The sequence below is a fragment of the Aquarana catesbeiana genome, linkage group LG04 (genome assembly GCF_042186555.1).
Source record: "Aquarana catesbeiana isolate 2022-GZ linkage group LG04, ASM4218655v1, whole genome shotgun sequence".
In the NCBI taxonomy this organism is placed as follows: domain Eukaryota; kingdom Metazoa; phylum Chordata; class Amphibia; order Anura; family Ranidae; genus Aquarana; species Aquarana catesbeiana.
In genome coordinates, this window is record NC_133327.1 from 555,984,177 (window position 1) to 556,008,193 (window position 24,017).

The 24,017-nt window shown below is 42.6% G+C and overlaps 1 protein-coding gene across 2 annotated transcripts in view; it reads left to right on the forward strand.

Moving 5' to 3' along the window:
* The window catches only part of ENTPD6 (ectonucleoside triphosphate diphosphohydrolase 6), a 97,724-nt gene that overhangs the window by 13,811 nt on the left and 59,896 nt on the right, over window positions 1–24,017 (forward strand). For both annotated transcript variants that reach the window (XM_073627980.1, XM_073627981.1), the window contains exons 2-4: window positions 3,558–3,817; window positions 5,263–5,339; window positions 21,256–21,399. In XM_073627980.1, the coding sequence (XP_073484081.1) occupies window positions 3,558–3,817; window positions 5,263–5,339; window positions 21,256–21,399 (481 nt within the window). The remainder of the gene's footprint in view (window positions 1–3,557; window positions 3,818–5,262; window positions 5,340–21,255; window positions 21,400–24,017) is intronic.

Sequence of the window (24,017 nt, forward strand, 5' to 3'; positions counted from 1 at the left end):
TAGTATATGGGGGTCCCTGTCGCTATAAAACGCTGACGGCGAACCTAAATATTTACATCCCTAACTAGCGTCACCAGTGACACTAATACAGCGATCAGAAAAATGATCGCTTAGCGACACTGGTGACAGGGGGTGATCAAGGGGTTAAAACTTTATTAGGGGGGGTTAGGGGGTACCCTAGACCTACAGGGGGCTAATACTAACTGCCCTACCACTTCTAACTGTCACAAACTGACACCAATCAGTAATCAGGAAAAAAAAAAAAAAAAACAGCTTGGTGTCAGTTTGTGACGGGGGGGGGGGGTGATTGGGGGGGGGATCGGGGGGCGATCGGGGGTGTTTAGTGTGCCTGGCATGTTCTACTGTGTGTGTTTGTGTTTTACACTTACTTGGATGTCTTCTCTCCTCGGCGTCAGAACGGAAACTGCCGAGCCAAGGAGAGATGACATCACATCCTCTGCCTGTGTGTACTATACACTGGCAGGGGATGTTTCTCATTGGCTGGGAGCGATCGCGAGGGGGGGGGCCACGATCGGATGGCCTCCCCCTCATCTCTGATCGCTGCCAGACAAATGCCGACCGCCGCTGGCACCGGGGGGGGGTCCGATCGGACCCCCCGCCCGCGGGAAGGCAATCACGTACAAGGTACGTGATTTTGCCTGCTCGTGCCGCTCTGTTCACGTATATATGCGTGAGGCGGTCGGCAAGTGGTTAACTACATGTGCTTGTAAAGCTTTGTGTTTGGTTATTTTTTTATTTTTTTATTTTTTATAGGTTTGGGGGGGGGGGACATGTCATACTTGCTCTGTGCAATGGTTTTGCACAGAGCAGCCCTGATCCTCTTCTGGGGTCCCTCGCTTGCGCTCCAGGCTAGAGGTCGACCGACATGGTCTTTTCTCTGGCCGATGCCGATATTTATTAATCGCGGCGGCCGATATATGATGCTAATTTTTTTGGGCCGATGTGTTAGTTCAATTTTTTTTTTTTTTCCCTCTTCATCTTATAAAATCTAACAGACCCCTTTCACACTGTGGCATTTTTCAGGCGCTTTTGGGCTAAAAATAGTGCCTGCAATGGCTCCCCTGCAGTCTGTGTGAAAGCCCGAGTGCTTTCACACTGAGGCGATGTGTTGGCAGGATGTTAAAAAAATTGGCCACTAGCTGGGTCGCTCCGCTAGCGGCCAAATAGCGCTGCTAAAATGACGGTAAAGCGCCTCTAAAACTAGCAGCGTTTTACTGTCAACGCCTGCCCGCTCCAGTGTGGAAGCAGCCTTAAGTAATAAGTGACACAGAAAATGTCTTACATTTAAACATTTATTAAACAAAACAAACCTCCAATCAGTTCACTTGTATGTATAATTTAGATAAAAAAAAAAACTATATCTTAAATATTAAATAGACAAAAACAGGTAATCAAAACTTTTGGACGAAAAAAATGGACTAACTTTACTGTTTTTTTTTTTTTTTTTTTTTTTTTTTTTTATTCATTAAAGTGTATTTTTTCCAAAAAAATTGGGTTTGAAAGACCGCTGCCCAAACACCGTGTGACATAAAATATTGCAACAACCGCTATTTTATTCCCTAGGGTCTCTGCTAAAAAAAAATATATAATAATGTTTGGGGGTTCTAAATGACTTTCTAGCAGAAAACACAGGATTTTTACTTGTAAGCAACAAGTGTCAGAAAAGATTTAGTCTTTAAATGGTTAAACTGAAAACTCCTACACACTGAGTTCAGTCCATTGATAAGTATAAACATTGTATCTCTTTGCTTCTTTTCTCAGACTTGGCAGGCTGCCCAGATAGGAGAGACCTGGGAAGACTTCGGGCAACTTGCATTAACTTCTATTACAGAAGTTATTTGCAATTCGCGCTGATAAATCAGCCTTTTTTATCAGCACAATCGGCTGATGCCGATTAATTAAAAAATGCCAAAAATCGGCCGATATATCGGTCGACCTCTACTCCAGACCCCTCCTTTTTATCGGGTGCTCCTCAAGTCCCGCAGCTGCGTCCATTGGCAGACAGCGGGGTCTTGGCGCCGCTCCCGTGTCACCAGATTTGATTGACAGTGAAAACCAATCTTTGTCCAATAAGAAGAGGGACAGCAATGGGAGCCGCTGCGCTCGTGCACATGGCTGAATCGGGTGGGCTCAGGTAGGGAAAAGGGGGGCTTCAGAAATGGCTAAAAAAAGGCGCCCCTGGCCTAGTACATTGCTTTTATGAATGCATTTTTTGAGTCACATGATCAATGAAAAATACACCATAAGTGCGGTAAAATTGCGGATGTTTTCAACAGCCATTTTTTTTTTTTTTTTCTGGCACAATGCTGAAAACCCTATTTTCAGGCCGATCATTTTCGGCGCATCACTAGTGCATGGCCATCATTTCAAAAATCTAAACTGCATTCATCTATAGGGAAATGTAATGGGGTTTTCTCCTCTGTTAGTTGAGCACACACCTATTAGGTGTAGACACATTCTTAAAACAAAACTCCCTGCTAAACTTGCCAGCCAGCTTGCAACTAACAGAATTAACCTGTCTAACAGTTTGCGTTTAAAACAAGGATTTAGTTTGCACACATTTGCAAATACATGCGTAAGCTGTGGAGGCCGCGACAAGGCACCCCATTATTATCCGAAAGTCCTAACTATACATTTTTGAGAGCCTCCATAGTAGAAGCACATATATAATAATGGATAGGCAGAGGGCAGGTGAGCCTGGAAGTAGCCCACCCCTCGAAAGCACAGTGGCGCACTGGAATCAACCAGCACATAGCACAATGGCCACAAAGCTGTCCAGTGCGTCCCCTCACCAGTAGTGCATCCTCCTGATGAGGGGACATACTGGACACCCTTGTGCTATGTGCTGGGTGTTTCTAGCGTGTGCCTTTTAAGGAGGGGTGGGCTACTTCCAGGCTCACCTGCCCTCTACCCATCCATTATAATGCATGGGCTTCTACTATGGAGGCTCTCAAAAATGTATAGAGTTCGGACTGTGGATAATAATGGGATGCCTTGTTGCGTCCTCTGCAGCTTACGCATATATTTTTAAATGTGTGCAAACTAAACCCCTGTTTTTAACGCATACTGTTAGACAGGATAGCTGGCTGGGAATTTTCTTTGGTTTTGTTTGACATGCGTCGCCTTGCAAAGGCCAGTTATAGGGGAGGGCAGTGGCCATTTGTAGAAGCATTCTTGTGTGTCAGTGGCTCATCAAGTAGAAAAAAAAAAGGCCAATGACATTCCTGGGGCCTGCAAAAAAAACAAACAGTGAAGCCCATATTCTCTTTTGGTTCATTTTTAAATTGTTACATTACCTAACTACCCTGTTTCCCCGAAAATAAGACCTAGCGTGATTGTCAGTGATGGCTGCAATATAAGCCCTACCCCCCCAGATAAGCCCTAGTTAAAGTCCTTGTAGGTTTTATTTTCAGGGTAGGGCTTATTTGGGGGGTAGGGCTTATATTGCAGCCATCACTGACAATCACGCTAGGTCTTATTTTCGGGGAAACAGGGTAATAAAGATAATTTAAAAAGCTTTTGAATTTCCTTTTCAGCTCCTCTGAAGCTATAGCCATGAAGTTCTCAAAGTTGCCCTGTCTCCTGTCGATTGCACTGTGTGTGACGCTCTTGCTCAGCTATGTCACTTGGAGTCCTCGCTCCAGTGTAGAATCCAAGAGTACAGCCTCTAAGTTTCCACATGAAGAGGGAAGTGGCAGAAGAACAACTTCACAGGATGTATTTTATGGAATAATGTTTGATGCTGGAAGTACCGGAACACGCATACATGTATATAATTTCAGCCGAACGTCCTCTGGTAAGTTGGGCCAAAAAAATAGTCTAGGTCCTCATTCACACGGGCACAGAGGGACATACAGTCTGAAGTCTGAGGAATGTGTGTTTATGTGGCCAGAAGACACCCGGTAATGAGTGGTGCTCACGTACAGCCACCTTTTATAGATCAATGACAGGCTGAGGATATATGCTTATCACAGCACATCCAAGTGCTTGCTCGCATAAGAAATTGATGAGTGGCCTTGGGTGTAAAATGTCTGTGTCCAGGGCCAATCATTGACTCCTGTACACAAGCAAACAGTAGTACCAAACCTTCTGCCTTTTTAAAGCTTAACATATTGAGCACAATAAACTATACATTGCCAAGTAAACTTTGTTTAAATTTATTACCCACGCACTAGCTGCTTATAGTTTTCAGTGCTGCTTCCCTGAACTTCCAGTCTTCACAGGAAAGAATTAACAGTGGACAGTGCAGGCTCAGGCCAGTCTGTAGCTTGGAAGAGCGTGGAGCAGGGGAACCTTGCCATTCTAGACTATGGGGCTGTGTGTTTCTATCGACACATGCAGTGTAGGAAGAAAGCGCTCTAGTTCCTGTTTAAGATGAAGGAACCACCCTGAAATAGGAAACCTGGGGCAGTGGTCATTTCACCTTTTCTATTCTTTCTTTCTTTTTCTTTCTTTCTTTCTTTTTCTTTCTTTCTTTCTTTCTTTCTTTCTTTCTTTCTTTCTTTTCTTTCTTTCTTTCTTTCTTTCTTTTCTTTCTTTCTTTCTTTCTTTCTTTCTTTTTCTTTCTTTCTCTCTCTTTCTTTTTTTCTTTTTCTTTCTTTTTTTCTTTTTCTTTCTTTCTTTCTTTTTCTTTCTTTTTCTTTCTTTCTCTCTCTTTTCTTTCTTTCTTTTCCTTTCTTTTCTTTCTTTCTTCTTTCTTTCTTTCTTTCTTTCTTTTTCTTTCTTTTCTTTCTTTCTTTCTTTCTTTCTTCTTTCCTTTTCTTTCTTTCTTTCTTTCTTTCTTTCTTTCTTTCTTTCTTTCTTTCTTTCTTTCTTTCTTTCTTTCTTTCTTTCTTTCTTTCTTTCTTTCTTTCTTTCTTTCTTTCTTTCTTTCTTTCTTTCTTTCTTTCTTTCTTTCTTTCTTTCTTTCTTTTCTTTCTTTCTTTCTTTCTTTCTTTCTTTCTTTCTTTCTTTCTTTCTTTCTTTCTTTCCCTGGGGTGGGGAAAGGAGGAGGGAGGATGAGGGAGCCGAGCCGCTGACGTAATGCGCCCTGGCCCGGTCTCCCGGAAGTGGGGGACAGGATATTCGAATTTGTCGCCCCCCCCCCCCCGATGGGGCACCGGAGGGGGGGGGGGACAAATGAGTGGAAGTTCCACTTTGGGGTGGGACTCCACTTTAACATCTGTAGGTCTTTGTTATTGCAAAGTCAGGTATTGATGCCATTGTAACAGTGTTTATTTTCAACTGGCCTTTTCTCACCAGGTGTGCCCATTCTGGTTCATGAGACATTTAAAGCTATAAAGCCGGGATTGTCTGCATATGCTGATGAGCCAGAAAAAGTAAGTATACAGAATGGAATGTTTTGTTTTTGAAATACCTATTGTTCATCACCACTACATAGTCACCAAAAAGTCTGACATCATGATGTGTAACTGGTTGTAAAATAGGACTTGGGATTTGGTAGAAGGGGGTATGCTAGCAGGTAGGCTTTTTTGCAGAAGAGACATACTATATCTCTTCTGCAATAAGTCTAGGTTCTATGCAGCTACTCTCGATGCGTTTTTCAGGCACGTTTTGCATTTTTAAACCCGCGTTATCTCTGCATGCAGTTTTCGTGCATTTTATTTTGTAAACGCACTGTATATAGCTGGTTGCTAAGGAGGGGGCCGGGAAGCCGCGTCCTTGACAACCGATGAGGAGTCAGCGGGCTTCCCGCTGAAAGCTGAATGTAAAAAAAAATTTGCAAAAAAACCTGCGTGGGGTCCCCCCCAGGTTCATACCAGGCCCTTGTGACGTGACAGGACAACAGCGGCTTTTTTGTTTTTAGCGGGTAACCGGCAGCGAGGAAGAAGATGGCTCTGAGAGAAGACAGCAAAAGAAGATGATCGCTCTTGGCTTATTTATTAAAGGACTTCTCAAAAAAACGGCTCTTGTATTTTGTTAACATTTCACTGCTTTTTTGGTGAATGGGTAGGGGTACTGTGTACCTGATACCCATTCACATGGGGGGGCGGGATCTGGCCCCCTTGTTAATGGGGGGGCTTCCAGATTTCGGCAAGCCCACAGACCCTGACAACTACCGGCCAGGGTTGTTGGAAAGAGGCCCTTGTCCCCATCAACAAGGCCTCCTCCCACCTCAAAGCACCTACCCCCCCATGTTGAGGGCATGTGGCCTGGTATGGTTCGGGGGGGCGCTTGCTCGTTCCCTCCCTTTCCTGACCTGCTCAGGTGGATTTATTTTTTAAATTCATACTAGACCCTAAGGGCCTTGTGTGGGTCTGGTGTGGACCTCCACAGTGGTTTTTTGTTTACATTCAGATTTCAGCGGGAAGCCCGCTGACAGCTGATGACTCATCGGTTGTTATGGCCGGCTTCCCGACCCCCTCCTTAGCAACCAGCTATATACAGTGTTTTAAACGAAAAAATGCAAAAAGCATTAAAAATCCCATCACAAATACAACACTTGCGTTTCTGATGTGATTCCACTGAAGTCTATTACACGCAAAACGCGGAAAAAAAATCTCTGATCCTTTCCAAAAACGCATAGATGTGAACATGTACCATAGGAAACCATGGTGGTAAAATATATAAATACAGCGCTCACAAACAAAAACCCATAATAAGTGATAACAAAAAACATAAAGTCCATACAAAACTATGAAGGTGCTTCACAAATAGTGTGTAAAAATGCAGGGAATGCTTCACATCTGGTGTGCGGAAAGTGCAGAGAAAATGTTGCAGAACAAGTTTCAGGTGTACCGAGACACCCCCACATGTGTCCCCACTCACCAAATCACAATGACACCCAGCTTTTCAGTCTGGGATGCAGTATTGGCTTGTAACGATATCCAAGGAATGTTGCAGGATGGTAGGTTCACTGATGAGATGATAAACGTTCCTTCAATGTTAATACTCAGCCATATGAAAAACAGGTACCCAAAAGGGAAGAAAAAGGGGGGACCAATAGTGAAGTATGCTAAGATTGAAAATTTATTGCGCATAAAAGGTTATACTTACAAAAGTAAGTTAAAATCGGGCATTGAAACAATTGGGATGCAGCAAACACTATTAACAGCGTTCCCACGAGACCGGAAATGACATCCGAACCGGAAGTGTGTCACGTCAATGCATTTCGCCCTCCCACAGGGCGTCATCAAAGGAAACCATGTTAAATGAACTGTAGTGCGTTTCTGAGAACTACAAAATGCAATAAAAAAAGGCATAGGTGTGAACCTAGGGTAAATGCTTCTTGCCTGCTAGCAAACTTCTTCAGATTATACACGGAGCTCTGCATGTCTTGGTGCTGAGATGAATCAACTGTGTGCATGTACGGGAGTTGCATCATTCTAGGCTTGTCAATGAAGGTGGCTGAAGACAACGATTGCAAAAAGAAAGCTGGGTGAAGTTGCCAACGAGGGAGCTAGCAGACATTGTATTGCTGGAGCGGAGGTACTGCTTAAAGTGGAGTTCCACCCAAAAATGGAACTTCCACTTTTTGGATCCCCACCCCCCCTCCGGTGTCACATTTGGCACCTTTCTGGGGGTAGGAGGGAGCAGATACCTGTCTAATACAGGTATTTGCTCCCACTTCCTGGCATAGCTCACCGCTGCGCTTGCAGTGACCTATGCCACTTCCGGCACCTACCCCGTCCTCCCCCCGCTGTATTCTGTGAGACACAGAACACACCAGGGACCTGAGAGGACGCGCAGCACGACTCGCGCATGCGCAGTAGGGAACCAGGAAGTGAAGCCGCACGGCTTCACTTCCTTATTCCCTTACCAAGGATGGCGCCGGCAGCAGCCGAGAGCCGAAGGACGGGTCGGCTTCGGCTGCCGACATTGCGGGCTCCCTGGACAGGTAAGTGTCCATATATTAATAGTCAGCAGCTGCAGTATTTGTAGCTGCTGGCTTTTAATTTTTTTTTTTTTTTTTCAGCGGATCTCCACTTTAATTTAGTTGCACATTCATTTGCATGTGCCATTTTGTTAGATTGTTAACCACTTGCTGACCACCCTATAGCACTTTTACTGCTACAAGGCGGTGTGTGTGTGTGTGTGTGTGTGTGTGTGTGTGTGTGATTCTGCATTTCCACCTGCAGGGGGCACCTCCAGTTTTGATTTAAAATAATTGCTATACAGATCCCTTAGAACGCTAATGTTCTTAAAGTGGTAGTAAAGTCCCATTGGAAACTTATACCTACAGGTAAGCTTCTAGTAAAGCTTACCTGTAGGTACAAGGAACATCTCCTAAACGTGTACCGTTTGGGAGATATTCAGTGTCTCTGCAACCAGTGATGTCACTGGCGCATACAGAGCCCTGTGCCGTAAACAGTGATGTCCTCGTGGCTCGGTTGTTCAAAGAACTGGCGCCCGCAAACCCAGAAGGAAGACTGGATGAAGATTGAAACCTTGTCAGCATTGGCAGCATGCCGCTAGGGGACTTTGTCTCTTTAATACACCTTTAGCTAACCATGAATTCTCAGTACTCAGGTTTGTAGACCGGGTTTACAAGAATCCACTCTTCCCAGCCTCTCAAAATTCAGCACAAAGCTTGCAATCAAATTACAGACAGACTATCGCATGGAATGTGGCACCCCACCAATGGTTTTGGGTTTACTGCGCTATAGAATATAATTGGTAAGTTATAAGTGCCAATTTTTTGAACACTGAAGATGGTCTAGTGACTATAGAGTGCTGACCCCAATTAGCCTTACAGCTAGTACTTCAGTATATCCTATCTTCAGTGAGGCCCTTGCTACTTTTAGCTATCTAATATTGGAGGTTTCTAAACATCTGCCAGTATAAAGTCGAGTAATAGGTTTTATATAAGATGTCTTGCATAGACCTCTTATTGGCTGTAGGCTATCACAAACCACTATTTCATAGATAAAGACAAGTATTAAATGCTTTGTGCATTCCTGGTCATGCAAATCGGCTTTGATTTGCTTGATGTGACCCTTACCTATTTTGTATTTATCCAACAATGCTGCACCTTCAGGAACCACATCCTGGAACACAAGTAGTGTACATAGCAGCAGAAAGTCCTTAACATAAAGTTTACACTAGCCTGCACTAAAACATGTATACAGCGCAGTGAGGAACCTTGTCCTAATGACCCATTGAAACATGTAAGATCTCAATAGTGTGATAAAGTCACATTAATTTATTATGCACACCTACGTGTGAACAAACCCATACACTGTCAGATCAAATCAGTCAAATGCCATCTGTAGATGCTAAGCTCTTGCTGTGAGGCCAAAGTTCCAACACAATAATAGTGGGATCTATGCTGATGGATTAGGAGGATACCATGAGCTATTTAAAATGTATATGTGAGTTTAAGCAACCCTCTTTTTCATCTAGACTGGATGGTATGGACTCCATGGCAAAAACTTTTAGGTCTGCAGTATTTTTGTCTTTTGGGCAAAGTGACGGGGTATGCTATGATCAGGGGAACCTGTTGCAGTGAGTCTGCAATGATCACTAATTCTTTTTCGCAGGGTTCTTTTAGTATGCCCAATGTAAAGCAGCTTGCGTGTGCATGTCAACCCATATATCACGTACTCGGTGGAGCATGTAATAAACTGTTTGAGGTAAACGGCACCTGCGGAGTCCTGAAAGGAGGTCTGACCATGTAATCTGAATGAACATGTCAAACAACGTGGTTTCCTATATTGGAAGATGCCAACTCTATGGTCAAATGGGCTAAAACATTCTTAAGATTGCAAGCTTTCTAGATGATCTGCGGGGCTTTTGGTAGCGTTGGGGCTAATTTGGGATCTTTCTCTACGGTGTTCCAATATTTATTCAGAATGTGTTTTAATTCCTTTAAAAGCTATGATTATATTTGTTAATGAAAGGACAACTATTAGGTGGTATTCAGTCCCTCATCCTCTGACCACTGTTAAAATATTGGTTAAAGGCTTGCATGATCAACTCATCGGGGTAACCCTTTTCATTTGAATTTATCAATTAAAAGATTGCTCTGTTCAACATAGTTGTCCACTCTGCTACAATTCTTCTTGAGTCTGCATAAACTGTCCAAATTGCTGTCTTTAAATGCTGCTAAGGCGTTTTACAGCATAGAATGGTGCTGCATATGGGAAGTACTTTAAATGCTTTGGTGACATTTTTTGTAATTGGGTTAAGCTCCTATATACAACACCCAAGGCCTCTATAAGAGTTAACGGGAGCATGTCAGACTCAATTACTCTCTTCTGTGGTAATAGACAAGGGTGTCCACTATTGCCCATTTTGTTTTTGATAGTGATAGAACCCCTTGCAGCTATGTTGAGGCAAACGGCGGGGGTGAGAGGTTTTCGCAGAGGTAAATGAGGATAAAAAAGCTCTGTGTGCAGACGATATCTTGCTATATTTAGCTGTCACTCAGGAATCATTGGTCGCTGTCTGCTACAGAAAAGTTTGGCATCTTCTCCGGTCTTAGGATCAACTGGAAGAAGTCAGTATTACTCCCATTGGATCCTCTGCAGGACCCCCCCCCCCCCCCCCAAGGTGGACACAAAGATCAAATATCTAGGGGTAACGATTTCTGCCCATTCCAAGGAATATACCGTATTTATCAGGGTAACGCGCACATGCGTATAACGCGCACCTTAACTTTAAGAGGGAAGTTTCAGGCATTTCCACAGACCATATATATATATATATATATATGACAGAAAACCACAGAATTGTTGACATTTTTGCAGATTTATCAAAAAAGAAAAACTGAAATATCACATGGTCCTAAGTATTCAGACCCTTTGCTCAATATTTAGTAGAAGCACCCTTTTGATCTAATACAGCCATGAGTCTTTTTGGGAAAGATGCAACAAGTTTTTCACACCTGCATTTGGAGGATCCACTGCTATTCCTCCTTGCAGATCCTCTCCAGTTCTGTCAGGTTGGATGGTAAACGTTGGTGGACAGCCATTTTTAGGTCTCTCCAGAGATGCTCAATTGGGTTTAAGTCAGTTGTTGTGAAGCCACAACTTCGTTATTTTAGCTGTGTGCTTAGGTCATTGTCTTGTTGGAAGGTAAACCTTCAGCCCAGTCTGAGGTCCTGAGCACTCTGGAGAAGGTTTTCGTCTATGATATCCCTGTACTTGGCCGCATTCATCTTTCCCTCGATTGCAACCAGTCGTCCTGTTCCTGCAGCTGAAAAACACCCCTACAGCATGATGCTGCCACCACTATGCCTCACTTTTGGGACTGTATTGGACAGGTGATGAGTAGTGCCTGGTTTTCTCCACACATACCGCTTAGAATTAAGGCCAAATGTTCTATTTTGGTCTCATCAGACCAAAGAATCTTATTTCTCACCATCTTGGAGTACTTCAGGTGTTTTTTTTTTAGCAAACTCCATGTGGGCTTTCATGTGTCTTGCACTGAGGAGAGGCTTCCGTTGGGCCACTCTGCCATAAAGCCCCCACTGGTGGAGGGCTGCAGTGATGGTTGACTTTCTACAACTTTCTCCCATCTCCATCTCTGGAGCTCAGCCACAGTGATCTTTGGGTTCTTCTTTACCTCTCTCACCAAGGCTCTTCTCCCCCGCTAGCTCAGTTTGGCCAGACGGCCAGCTCTAGGAAGGGTTCTGGTCGTCCCACACGTCTTCCATTTAAGGATTATGGAGGCCACTGTGCTCTTAGGAACCTTAAGTGCAGCAGAAATTTTTTTGTAACTTTGGCCAGATCTGTGCTTTGCCACAATTCTGTCTCTAAACTCTTCAGGCATTTGCTTTTGACCTCATGATTCTCATTTGCCCTGACATGAACTGTGAGCTGTAAGGTCTTATATAGACAGGTGTGTGGCTTTCCTAATCAAGTCCAATCAGTATAATCAAACACAGCTGAACTCAAATGAAGGTGTATAGCCATCTCAAGGATGATCAGAAGAAATGAACAGCACCTGAGTTAAATATTAGTGTCACAGCAAAGGGTCTGAATACTTAGGACCATGTGATATTTCAGTTTTTCTTTTTTAATAATTCTGCAAAAATGTCAACAATTCTGTGGTTTTCTGTCAATATGGGGTGCTGTGTGTACATTAATGAGGGAATTAATGAACTTAAATGATTTTAGCAAATGGCTGCAATATAACAAAGAGTGAAAAATTTAAGGGGGTCTGAACACTTTCCGTCCCCAGTGTGTGTGTGTGTGTGTGTATATGTAAGACATGCTGTGAGTGACTGTCAGTTGCTTGTACTCTGAACTGGACTGCCAAGCCATCAAATGGTTGGTGTCATAACTGATCACATGAGCAACACCAAAGCAACTGCAGATCAAAAAAAAGCTAACATGGCCACTTCCTTGGCTGTAAAGGATTTGGAGGGTTTAGTTTCACTTTTAAAGTGGTGTTCTGCCAGGGGAAAAAAAATTAAGTCAGCAGCTACAAATACTGTAGCTGCTGACTTTTAATATATAGGCACTTGCCTGTCCATGGAGCCCGCGATGTCGGCACCCCAGCCGATTTTCGCATCGGCTGTCGGGTACTGCCGCCACCATTTTTCGTAAGGGAAATTGGCAATGAAGGCTTTCAGCTTGACAGCCCGTTCCCTAATGCACGTAGTGCGCTGCGCTTTCTAATTGCGCTGCGGCGCCATCTCCTGGAAGTTGAGAAGGGTACCTGTTTGCAAGTACCCCCCCCCCCCCCCCCCCCCTAAAAGGTGCCAAATGTGGCAACAGAGGGGGGAGGAAGCGGATCAGTGGAAGTTCCACTTTTGGGTGAATCTTAAAGTTGACTGTTAGTTAAAAAGATTCTTGTTTAAACTAAACCTCCTGGGTAATCAAATCTGCATAATAATCATTCCATGGAATGTATAACTTTGTTTTTCTTGAATATCAACTCTGGATTACCTTGTTTACTAACTAAAGTGACTTATTAGTATGCAATGCCTATGGATATGATGACCATGAGCTAATGAATGAGAATGTAGTCTATCCTTTTTTCCATTAATTAGAACCTTGAGGTTACAAGTGACCTGTAAGCACATGCACATTGATTAGCTATGTGGTGTGTTTTTTTTTTTTTTTTTTTTTTTATATAGTGACGAACATTAGAAACCTAGCAACAACCTTTCACAATCTAGATGAATACAACAATAAAGAATGCAATATACAAATACTTTAAATCTTCCACGCTCCTTACCTTTTAAAGTGGCATTAAACCCAAACACAAATCTCTGTCTACTGGGACACAGTGGCTGCATGGACACATCCGCTGTGTCCCAATAAGATATCTGTGTGGGTCCGGGTCCCTGAACTCACACTGTCTGCGTTCATGGACCCACACCCACACAGATGTCATATTGGGAGACAGCAGCTATGTCTCAATAGACATCAATGATTGCCTGCACCAAGATGCATTGAACACATGTTGCATCCCCATGCAAGTATACAGCCCTGCATGGGCATATGGTAATCTACACCACGAGTGAACAAGTCCGACTAATAAACATATTTGTGTAAACAAATACAAAAATGTGTGTGTGTGTGTGTATGTATGTATGTATGTATAATAATATTAGAGAGATATATCTATATCTCACATACATACCAAAAATAGGGTGGGTTACTTCCTCTATTTATTTATTTTTGGAGCTCAGTGTCATGGTGGGCTCCCAATTCTTCACCAATATTCAATAGAAAAAGACGACAGGACACGTTCTCCAATGCAAAAATATTTTTATCTGATTGCTCTTCAAAACATGACAATATAATGCTGCTACTCTACAGTCACGAGCATACCATGCTCTTCATCAGGCCTTGTACATCAATCTACAAAAGACCTCATCTGGCTTTTATACCAACACCACAGGGTGTAACCTCACAGGTGTATTCATTCCATTGCCACTCTAATTTAACCCTCCACAGACTGACTCTAATATAATCTCTATAGTGCTAATACAAAATATATATATATATATATATATATATATATATATATATATATATATATATATATATATATTTTAGTATGTGTGTACGTATATACATATATAAAATGCTAATATGAATGTTGGGATCTAAATCATTTCTGTTGCTCATCTAATTCTTCACCTCCTAATATGTGAACTAATTTAAATTCCTGTACATATTTACACTAAGGAATTAGTCATGTCATATCACAAGAAAAAACAAAAAATAGATCTGTGTTTCTCTTTGTGCTGTCTATTTCCATGGTCCTCCATCCGCAAATACACTCCATGTTTTCTCCTGTATGGCTCTGTTCAATCTGAAAAGAAACATGAGATTCACTCCTCACAATCTATAGAAATAGATATAGATCATAATCCCTATTCATTCCCTCAGGGTGCATGGAGCTTAATTTTTTTTATCCACCATACTTCTCTTTGTTTCAGTTTTCGTATCCTGTCACCCCCCTCTCCTGTCTTAAGTATTTCCTCCAAGACCATAAATCTCAAATCTGAATCTTTTGTGTCCCTGTTCAAGAAAATTCCTAGAAACTGGCAAACCTGGTTGCTTATGTCTGATGGTGCTACGATGCTGAGCAATCCTGTCCTTGATTTTTTTTTTTTTTTTTGCGTGGTCTCCCCAACATATATTAAGTTATATGGGCATGTTAAAATATAGATTACATAAGAGGACTGACATGTGTGAAAACCTTTCACCATTACCAGGATGTATATAATGGTCACCTTTCTTTATTAAACTACACTGAATAAGATTAAGGCAAGGAAAGCAACCCTTTCTCTTTTTGCCCAAAAATTCCATTTTTACTTCATGCTCCCTAGGCCTATATTCTGACCGCTCCAGTGAATCTCTAAGTGTCTTATTTCTCCTATACGCTTTCATGGGTGCCTGTTGTAAATCTTCTATCTGTGGATAGGCTCGTTGAAGTAGGGGTCAGTGTGTGGTTTTTTTTTTTTTTTTTTTTTTTTGGTTTTTTTTTAATAATTCTGAATACATCTTCACTGTAGCTATGGAATTGCATAGAAAAGGGCTATCTTCTCACCACCTGTTTTCGTTTCCCTATAGCTACCTTCATCTCTATAGCTGGTAAACCGATGTTCAGAGGCAGTTGGATGCTTTTTTCAGCTGCCCCTGAACTCATCCAATGTTCTCTTATGTGTACATGTACACAGGTTCCTTTTAATGTAGTTTTTAGGCAGTTGCGTTTTTGTAGGCTTTTCTTTGAAGGCAAAAAAATGAGTTTGGACGCCAAACACGGCTAAACGCAATACCGGCGTTTAGACGTGTTTACGTTTAGAAGCATTTTTAAAGGTGCCCTATTTTTTTTTTTTTTTTTTTTACATAATTTAAAAATGATAGCAAATGAAGAAAGACCACTGAAAAAAATATTTTAAAAACTTGTAATTGCTTGCAATGCTTCATAGACCATTTATATACCCCTAATGAGCCCATGATCCAATCCAATACACCACTAGCATTGCTGTTAGCAAAAGTAGAATTGGAATTTGAGCTATATGTTGTTAGATTTGAACCAGATGACCCTACCATTGAGCTTGACCCCCGACTTGATCATAGTTGCATGAAATTTAATATCTGGCTTTTTTATTTCTACATTTTTTGGAAATGAGAAAATTGTTAATGTAAATTTTCCAGAATGGTCCAGAATGTTGATATTTAGAGTTAGGGTTTCCCCCTGAAGAACAAGGTTAGGGTTTCCCCTGAAGAACAAGGTTAGGGTTAGGTTTCCCCATGAAGAAAAAGGTTAGGGGGTTAGGGTTTCCCCCTGAAGAACAAGGTTGGGGTTAGGGTTTCCCCCTGAAAAACAAGGTTAGGGTTTCCCCCTGAAGAACAAGGTTAGGGGGTTAGGGTTTCCCCCTGAAGAAGACGTTCCTCTGGTGGCACACTCTTCCAAATTAAAAAATTTATCAGGGAAACTACACAGCTCTACATACATGTTGGAAAAATATCCTACAGACATCCGCTGCGCAATCAATGGATGAGTCCAGTAGCGACTGAGAGAGTGGATGGTACGGCCCACGTATTGTTTCCCACAATGAAAAGTGATCACGTACACAACGTGGCTAGTGGTGCATGTACAAAACTGTTTGATCGAATATTGTTTGTGGATAACCGAGGACATAAACAGTTTTTCGTCCTATCCCAGAGTTGTGCTGGCACACAGTGCACTTTCTGCATGAGTAGAAACCCTCCATCTTGTGAAAGAGAGGCTAGCGTATGGGGGGGTTGATGATATTTGGAGCTATTTTACTCTGTAAGGTGGGAACTCCTCTAAAAATAACTTTCGCTTGGTCTGGCAGGGCGGTGTTCAAAATTCAATCATTTTTGAGAATGCCCCAATGTTTAGAGAGAATAGCTCTAACCTGCTTGTGCTGAATAGAAAATGCAGTCACCATAGACCACTTGAAAGTATCCCCCTGTTCACCTCTGGATTTCTCTTCTAATAGAGATTCCCTGTTTGTGTCCAAAGCATGTTGGAATTCTTGATCAACCAAGAAGGGATTGTAATCTTTGTCTATAAACCTAGTTCTCAATATATCAGACTGTACTTTAAAGGTGGCAATATCTGAGGAATTTCAACGCAGCCTGGCTCACAGTCTCCACTCTAATTCATCCCAAAAGTGTTATATCAGGTTAAGGTCAGGACTCTGTGCAGGCCAGTCAAGTTCCTCCAACCCAAACTCGCTCATCCATGTCTTTATAGACCTTGCTTTGTTCACTGGTGCGCAGTCATGTTGGAACAGGAAGGGGCTGTTCCCACAAAAAATGGGAGCATGAAATTGTCCAAAATGTTTTGGTTTTTCTATTATGAATATCTCTCCATTTTTTTAGAAGTGATCACATACACACTATTCAGAGTGTATAAGGAGCTCGGAAAGCTGGAGGAGGAGAAACCGCAGTACACTGGTATGGACTGAGTGCTCAGCACAGCCAGAGATTGGACCATGCTTTTCTGTCTGCCTAGCATGGTCAGCTTTTGATGGGAAAGCAGAGATACTGGCAGGAACACCAGGGAAGCAATACAAAGAGAACAGGATACTTTTGTGTACCAAGTACATGGTACATCAGGCACATATCAGGAATATAATGTTGGGTTTACATATTCTTTACAAGGACAAACTTTCCAACAAAAGCGGCAGTTAGAGGGTTGCCACTGGCAGGGGTGCTTCATTTATATAAAACCTTTATCCCATAAGAAAAGAAAAAACTATGGCTGTAACTGCTTAAAGCCTGTGAGTTAGAAAAAAAAAAAGAAATCAGTACAAGTGATATCAGTTCATAGTGTTTTGTGTTGCTGTCTTCTGCATCAGTGTTCATTACAATCTTTTGGTGCAGTGGGGGTTATTAGAACAGCAGGAAGAGTGCCCAACCATACCCGCCTTTTCTGCCTGCCTCCCCATTAAAAGAAGTTGCACTACAGCTTCTATGAATAGAAACCAATTTATGAATGGAAGAAGGGTGGATAAATGAAAGGTACACTTCATCCATTCATAGATCCTGTTTGATTTATAGAAGCTATAGTACACCTTCTGTTAATAGAGGAGGCAGGTGGAAAGGAGGGGGGGCACAGTCGGCATTCTTGAGAGGTTCTTATGACATGGCCCTCGGCTCATATTAACCTATGGAAGTTTAAGGCTGTGGGGGTAGGGGAAGATCGGAGAAGAAATAGTGCAAGGGACACTTCACACTGATTGTAAGTAAAGTCCCTTGTGCTGATTAAAAAAATGTTTAGTTGAAGTGATATTAAAGTGTTCTTCTTTTTTTTTTTTTTTTTTTAATGATATGCTTATCTGCTCTGTGCAATGATATTGCAGAGTAGTTCCACATTGGTGCTCTCCACTCCTCCTCCTCTCCTTGCTATGGGGTCACCTGTGCAGGCACACTCCCGAGCCGGGCTGTATGCGTCCATAGACAAGCCCTCCGCTTACTTGTCACAGGTTTTAACTGGCAGCCTTTGGTTTACAACAAGTAGTAGAGTGTTTTACCTTTTAAGTGGTTGTAAAGGCTGATGGTTTTTTACCTTCGTGCATATGAGTAAATACACACTGCTTGGTTAGTTAGTACACACATTTAACAGAATATCAAATCAAACAAAGTCCCTTGTACCATGAAATGAACTGTTTAAACTGTCTGGATGTATCAAGGCTTTCTCCACAGATGAAGGACTACACTAATATTTGCATAACCATGTCAAATAACAGAAACCTCTTTTAAATGTGTTTAGAACTGAAACTATGCTTAACCACTTCAATACAGGGCACTTATACACCTTCCTGCCCAGACCAATTTTCAGCTTTCAGTGCTGTCGCAGTTTGAATGACAATTGCGCAGTGATCCATCACTGTACCCAAACTAAATTTTTATCATTTTGTTCCCACAAATAGAGCTTTCTTTTGGTGGTATTTGATCACCTCCTGCGTTTTTTTTATTTTTTGCTAAAATTTTGAAAAAAATAAGTTTTGCTTTTGTTTCTGTTAAAAAATTTTGTAAATAAGTAAGTTTTCTCTTTCACTGGTGGGCACTGATATGGCGGCACCGATGAGGTTACACCAATGAGCAGGCACTGACGATGGGCACTGATATGCGGCACTGGTAGGCGGCACTGATATGCAGCACTGATGGGCATTGATAGGCGGCACTGATGGGCACTGATAGGCGACACTGGGCACTGAAAGGCTGCAAAGATGGGTTCTGATAGGTGGCACTGATGGGCACTTATACACGGCACTGATGGGCATCCCTGGTGGCAGTGGTAGGCATTGTGAGTGGGCACTGATTGGCAGCTGCCTGGGAATTGATTGGCAGCTGCCTGGGCACCGATTAGTATTTCCCTGGGGGTCTAAGGGGGCATACCTGGTGGTCCAGTGTGGTGGCCATCCTGGTGGTCCTGGGCGGCTTCCCTGGTGGTCCTGGGTGGGATCCGAGGGGAGGCTGTGCTGATAAACAATCAGCACAGACACCCCACCCTCCCCCCAGTCAGGAGAGCAGCCGATCGGCCCTCCTCTACTCTCGTCTGTCAGACACGAGTGAGGAAAAGCCGATTACCGGCTCTTCCTATTTACATCGTGATCAGCCGTGATTGGACACGGCTGTTCACGTGGTAGTCTCTGTCAGAGACTCTTTACCTAGATCGGTGTTGCAGGGTGTCAGACTGACACACCGCAACAACGATCGCCCTGATGTCCTGAGGACGTCATATGACGCCCAGTCAGGATATCGAAACCACTTTGCCGCCGTCATTCTGCTATATGGCAGGCGGCAAGTGGTTAACTAAAGTTTACCATTTTGAATCCCCCACATATAGGGGTGTATTTATAAGTAAAAAGTTAGTATAGCTATTTGTTCAGAAAAACTGCTAGCAGGTTTATTCTGTGCAGATGGGTCAAAATCAAAAATTCTGTTTTCTCTACAAGTTGAATGTTATCCATTCACAAAAAAGTAGTGGTTTATGGAAATACCTCATTATGGCCACTAGATGGAGCTGAGGATCATTTATTCCTATGCTTTTCTGCTCCATCTAGTGGCTATAATGCAGTATTTCCTGTAAACCACTCTATTTTAAATGACTGAATAACATTTGACCTGTAAAGAAAATAGAAGGTGGACATTTGATTTTGCGCCATCTACACAAAATAAATGTACCAGTGATTTTCCTGGATGAATTGCTATCTATTTTTTTTTATTTTGTTTTATATTTATAAATATAACGAATAGTGTATTGCCCATGGGGGTAAATACAACCCCTTGTCTGTCATCTGTGATTCCGCCTTGCCTGGTGTAGTACAGCCTTTTCTGCAAAGCCCCTGTAAATTCCTATGCATGGGGCAAAAAAAATTTGCTCAAAATGAGTCGTTCATGTGAATGAGTGTAGACCACAGTACACAGGTGCAAATGCCTGGCCTTGACTAAGGAGAATGTACTACATCAGGCAAGCTATACAGGGAAGAACTCGGGAGCATTGCTGCAATTATGTACTCATATAGAAGGGGCAATCTTTAAATCCAACACTTAAAGTGAAGTTGTCTTTTAACTATGAGGCTGTATTTAACACTGGTATACATTCCTTAAAGAAATGGATGTGAAATCTAACAGCAGCTTTCAAACTTCTGGCAGGGTGGATAAAAATCGATAATTTTTATTTTTTTTTTTATTTAACTCAGATTATTTTTTTTTTTTTTTTTAATCAAATTTATTTTAATAAAATGCTTTTGGAGTAAAAATCAAACTAAAGATAGTTTTCTATTTAAGATTACATTACTAATTTAGTTTATTCAGCATGAAATGGAGCTTGGTTATGTAGCACGAGGCTGTATATTCTGCAATATTTACATTTTTGGTAAACTCATTCAATGAATCCAAGCTCTGCAAGCTAACATGCACTGCATTGATGCATTCACACAATTTCACAGTAACCATGAGATAAAACAAAGTTCAGGAATATTCTTTTATCCCATTGTTTTTGCAAATCTATGTACACTACAAACTGTATGATTGTTTGAAGATAAATGCATCTGTACCAGGCTCTAAGTGTGAGGAGAAAGGGCAAGCAGTCAAAATGAAATTTAAGATTCTAACTACCAGCAAGAATAAGTCCTTACATTTAAAGAGCACCTGTCATTTCAGATCTATTATGGCAGCACCTGTTAGTGGGCATCCACTCACCTGCTGCCGCCACATCCCTCACCTTGTTGTGTCACCTGTCGCATCACCAGCCGCCCCATTAAAGTGAATGGGACTGTCGGTGAGTCAACAGCGGGTCAGAGGAGGAGCTGCTGCGGGACAATGATGACAGTTGCACTTTTTCTTCGCTGTCAATGATGGGCAAATGTGTATGTGCCTATGACTGTGGTCTATACTGTATTCCTTACTTTTTATCAATTTTTTTGTAATAATTTAATTTTTTAGACTTGAGCATATTATTATCCTTATTTTCTTCACGTCAAATGTACCTTCTAAAGTCCCATATCCTCTACCTATCCATTTCATATAATTTAGTGATGTTGGTACCATGTTAGGTTGAAATATTTTGGAGCTGACCTCTACCCATATTTTTGATTTTAAAAATAATAATTTAAATGGAGGCTTTTTACTAGTGATTTAAATCAAATCCACCCTGACTTCTGGTGACTCTGACTCCAACAGAGACAATGAAGCTTGGTGAGGGTGAAAGCTTTCCTAACTAAGCTTGCAAAATAGAATTCAGACTGTTGTATAGACCATTGGTTTGTCATGTCGCTGTACCAAACTATAGTCCTACCCGTAGAAAGGTGTGTACTTCATTTACATTGTTTTGTACTTTTTTCAGTGCACTGTAGGAATAAAGGAGCTGTTGGATATTGCAGTGGCAGAAATACCCGATTACCTCAGGAGCTCCACACCACTTGTCTTGAAAGCCACAGCGGGGTTACGTCTCTTACCAGGGGAGAAAGCACAGAAGCTGCTGGATACGGTAACTGCTTTGTGTCTTCTGTGTATGTGTGCACTCATTGCAAATGTTCCAATACCTAAAACCAATACTTTCAGGCTCGGTTCTTTCAACTGTCAGTTTGATTCCCCCACTGACAGCTAAAATGTATACAAAAAACCCCCAGCAATTACGGGGGCAACGCTTCCTTAGCAACCGATGACTCATTCAGCTGTCAGTGGGGTTTCCCTTTAATGCCATCTGACTTACTTCTGGCCTGCATCAAGCTGCTTTTGCTTTGCTATTGAACAGAAAGGGGGAAAAAAACATTGTAACATACACGAAAGCCTGTCAAAGCCCATAAATGGTACTCTAAATCATGCAACCTGAATGCATGCTGCATTGCCCTGTACACACAAGCCTTAATACACTTAGCTCAGTAAATAAAAGGAAGATGAAACCGTGACTGCACTTGGAAGCATGCCCACTGGAAAAGGCAGAGGTATACATAGTGTAGTATGTAAGGGAATCTCACCCTTTAATTTGGTTCTCAGCAATGTTTTGTATAAAGTAAGCTGGCGATGCTTACAGCGATTATCTCCAGTACTCGGTACACTGGGGTGTTTGCACCATCTGAACACATCAGTGAGCTTTATGTCTTGGATCAATAAAATCCATTACTCTAGGCACATAGGGTGGGACTAGACTTTGTTTAATCTATTTAGTTGATTTAATCATGGGTTTTGGTTAATTGTCTTTTAGCATTACCCTGTCAACCCATATTAAACTTTAAATCAAAGAAAAAGCTGCTACTGCCATGGGCGCCAAATTAAAATCACCTGAAACTGTCCCTTGGCTGCAAAAGTATTCAAGACCTAACGATTGGTTCACAGGGAAGAAGTCAATGATCAAGGGATTCATTAAAGGAAATCTGTTTGTCTATATGAGGCTGGGTTCACACTAATGCGAATTGGCTGTGGGTTTCCCCGCATCCAATTCGCATGACCGGAGCTATTGACCGGCTCTCAATGGGGCACATCTCCAGAGGGAATTGCACAGGAGTCCTGTGCGTCTTTGGCTCTGTTTTCAGGGCCAAATTCAGCTAAAAATTGGACCCCGATTCGTCCCTGAAACAGAACAGGGACAGGGGAGCATCCGGCAGCAGTGTGAACCCAGCCTCAAACTCTAGGTGGCTGAACAGCACCCTGACACCCTACTACAGGAGTATTGAATTAAAATTCACAAGATCCGGTCAGTAAAACTTTCTTCCAGCAGGGGTCCGATTATGATATCTGTACCTATGGCACATTTTCGCATGTGCCAAACCACATCTTCCTGCAGCACCATGCAGCTTGGTGCGATGCGATTTTTGGGGAAAAAAAAGGTTAAGGATTTCTTTCTCTGTTTCTTGGGCTGACCTAGCCCCAACGTGTGCACCTAATGCACATGCACAGATCTGAACCCATTCTTACATCAGCGTTCTCAGTCCCCACTAAACATCACAGTCCCCGGGGCGTAGCCTAATGCACCATGTGAGCGGACGTCTTTCTTAACAGCTCCGTGATCACCTCTGCTTAATCCTGTGTACCTGCCTCTGTATCTTGGCTGATTTCCTACCTGGCTGCTTGGTGAAGGCCCTGTGCTCCCTTCTGTGCTTTTAGTGGATGGGAAATCACAAGAAGCAACAGCCCCTGGCCAAAATGAATATCCCCACGCGCTCTGGACAAGATGGCCGCTGCTCCACATGCATCCATGACAGAATTGTTTGGAGAAGAGCCGAACTCCTCTCCACCACCCTCCTTTGGGGCCCCCATTCCACCGGCTCTGCTATCCCAGACCTCCCCTAGCGAGGATGGCATGTAAGTAGACCCGGAACTTACTCTGCTGAATGTTCTCAAGATTATTAAGTTAAATTATTCAGATCTTTTGGGCAAGGTGTTGGAACTTAAACTAGTCATAACAATAATGCGCCAGGACATGCACAAGATCCGGGTCGGGTCTCTGACACGGACGGCGCATTAGTGATCTGGAGGACACTGTTCACCCTCTCATGCCTGCTCTTAAAACATGTGGTACCAAAATAAGATCACTGGAAGATAAAGTAGATGATTTGGAAAACCGTCTGCTCAGAAACAATCTGCAACTGGTGGGCCTCCCTGAGCGGGTCGAGGGGTCTGACCCGGTATCCTGCCTGGAATGCTGGTTTACCCAGGAATTTGGGAAAGACTGCCTATCCCCCTGGTTTGCCCTAGAAAGAGCCCATACAGTTCCTGGCAGACCGCTCTGAAGGCAACCCTTCCTGCACCATGGTTATCTGTCTACTCAACTACTGAGACAGGGACGCCATCCTACACGCTGCTCGCCTGAAAGGGAGCCTCAAGATCAACAACGTGACAGTGTCCCTCTTCCCTGATTACTCCCCTGCCGTTTGTGCATCAAGGGCCAAATACCAACATGTCAAGCAACTGCTTCGGGGAAAAGCCATTCAGTACTCCATATTGTTTCCTGCCTCATTGTGGGTCGTTTATCAAGGTCAGGTGCACTTCTTTCAAACCCCAGTGAATGCTCTCTCCTGGTTTGAATCCCTGTGACAACCTGGTCGTTTAACCAGGCATCTGGCACCTGAACTGGGCTCTCCTTTTGGTAGTGAATCCTACCCCTAC